This window comes from Oratosquilla oratoria, chromosome 37 (genome assembly GCF_046742065.1).
Source record: "Oratosquilla oratoria isolate Oo_2021 chromosome 37, ASM4674206v1, whole genome shotgun sequence".
NCBI classification, from domain to species: Eukaryota; Metazoa; Arthropoda; class Malacostraca; order Stomatopoda; family Squillidae; genus Oratosquilla; species Oratosquilla oratoria.
The window spans coordinates 10,651,844-10,654,343 of NC_134813.1; the positions used below are offsets into that span (position 1 = coordinate 10,651,844).

General features: G+C 36.8%; 1 protein-coding gene across 2 annotated transcripts in view; it reads left to right on the top strand.

Moving 5' to 3' along the window:
* The window catches only part of LOC143019522 (protogenin B-like), a 708,972-nt gene that overhangs the window by 458,844 nt on the left and 247,628 nt on the right, over window positions 1–2,500 (top strand). For both annotated transcript variants that reach the window (XM_076175206.1, XM_076175208.1), the window contains exon 2: window positions 219–415. In XM_076175206.1, coding sequence (XP_076031321.1) covers window positions 219–415 — 197 coding nt within the window. The remainder of the gene's footprint in view (window positions 1–218; window positions 416–2,500) is intronic.

Here is a 2,500-nt window from a genome sequence, read left to right on the forward strand (position 1 = left end):
GAAAACCGACCAAAAGCTTCTCGTAGCCCCCCCACTAACCAATATTTTGTAACTAATATATATATATATATGTGTGTGTGTGTGTGTGTGTGTGTGTGTGTGTGTGTGTGTGTGTGTGTGTGTGTGTGTGTGTGTGTGTGTGTGTGTGTGTGTGTGTGTGAAATAAATAATAATAACAACAACTAATGAATAACATCTCTCTTCTTGTTCCGTTGCAGATTCAAGGGCCACGAGGGGTCTCGACTTCGGGGTTCTTCCACCAGACACGGTCGTGGCCAAGGAAGGATCTCGGGTCTTGGTCCCCTGCCAGCCCAGCAAGACCGCGAACGGGAGGACCTCCGTCACTTGGACCCACAGGGGCAAAGTCGTCAACGAACGCTACGTCCTGGACAACAGCTCGCTCCTTATCGAGAAGGTATGAAATATTTCTGTTTGCGATGTCGTGATTCGAATGCAATTCTTAGTCACGATCTTGCAATTCGAAATATATTCTTGATTGTAATGTCTTATTTCGAGATGTATTCTTTATTACGAGGTCATCTTTCGAAAATTACTTTCGAAATATGCATTTTATTACAATGGCGTATTTTCATATAAGACTATTTCTAATGTCGTATTTGGAAATACGCCTTTAATGACAATGTCATATTTTGATATACGCCTTTTGATTACAATGTCTTGGCTTGCAAATTACAATGTAGTATTTTGATATAAGACTTTAATTACAATCTTGTATTCGGAATTAATCCTTTAATGACAACACCATTTTTCTAAATACGGACTTTATTCACGATGTCAGCAAACGACGCGTGGCCGGTGGGGGTGGGGGGTGGGGGGATGGGGGGCAAAGTATACATAAGAGATTGAATGACCGTGAGGGACCAGGTCTCCGTGATGGGGGCAAATTTCCACGAGACATTGAATGTCAATGAAGGACTAAATGTCAATATAGAGCAAGGTGTAAAAAACAACAACTATATTGTAAGGCATGATGTTGAAATACAAAACGTGTCAAAAAGAAATAACCACGAGTTTCTTAATACCATGTACTTTAATGCTCATAGTATTAGGAATAAATTCCAAAAAATACAGGCGTATGTCAAAAGAGAAAATCTCTATATGATTGAAATAACCGAGACATGGTTAAATGGTAAAGAATTTGAAGCTGAATTTAATATTGCGGGATTTAAACACTTTCATCAGGATAGAAACCACAAGAAAAGTTGGGATGTTCTGTTGTACGTTAAAAACAATGTCCATGCCTGTGTTTTAGAGTAAGTAAAACAGGATGAATACGATAGTTTGTGGGTAGAATTAATCCAAACAAATGCACAAAAAATGAATGTAGGTGTAATACATAGGCCGAAAACATTATCACTAGCAGAAGACAAACTGTTGCTTCAAGAGCTGTCTAGTTTCTGCAACCGGGACTTATTGTAATGGGTGATTTCAATTTTACTGACACTGGATGATATTGGATGACCATATAGGTTACTTGATAGAATTTCTCGATGACAATTACTTAGTTTAGCATGTAAAAGAGCCTGCAAATTATGGAAACTTACTCGATCTATTGATCACTAGCCGCGTATAGAAAAACTCAAAATTAATAAAACACCAGTGCTTGACGGTTAGCAACCAAGAATCTTAAAGGAAATGAAAAATGGGATTATTGGTTCATTAGAAAATATTTTCAAGAAATCCATCACATCCGGAGATGTCCCAAGAGAATGGAAGCTAGCTAACGTTACGTTACTCCAATATTCAAAAAAAGGTGACAAAAAGAAACCAAATAACTACAGGCCTATAAGCTTGACTTCAATCGTAGGAAAAATGATGAAAACTATCATCAGAGATGCTATCGAACATCATTTAGAAAGTAATTGTTTGATAAATGATAGCCAGCATGGATTCAGATGGAAACGTTCTTGCGTGACTAACTTACTCAAATTCTACAACACAGTCATCTCGAATTATGACAAAAGAAGCAATATAGATTTAATGTATTTAAACTTTGCAAAAGCTTTTGATACCGTCCCCCACGAAAGGATACTTATTAAATTAGCTTCACACGGAGTAAGTAGTAGCCTATTGAGTTGGACTAGACATTGGTTGAATGATCGAAAATAGAGAGTTATTTTAAATGGCAAAGCTTCTAGATGGAAAAATGTTACGAGTGGATTTTCTCAGGGTTCCGTTCTTGGGCCACTTCTATTCATAGTATATATAAATGATATAGACCACGGACTAAAATTTGCTGATGATACAAAATTGTGCGGAATGGCAAATGATCACTTAAATCAGTTAGATATTCAAAAAGATTTAGATAAACTATAGCAATGGTCTGAAAAGGGGCTAATGGAATTTAACACAAATAAATGCAAGGTTTATGCACATAGGTAAAAATAACAGTAAGTACGATCACAAGTTATTTGGAAATTCGTTAACAAAAGTGGATAGTGAAAAGGATTTCAGCGTGATTATCAGTAACGATCTCAAA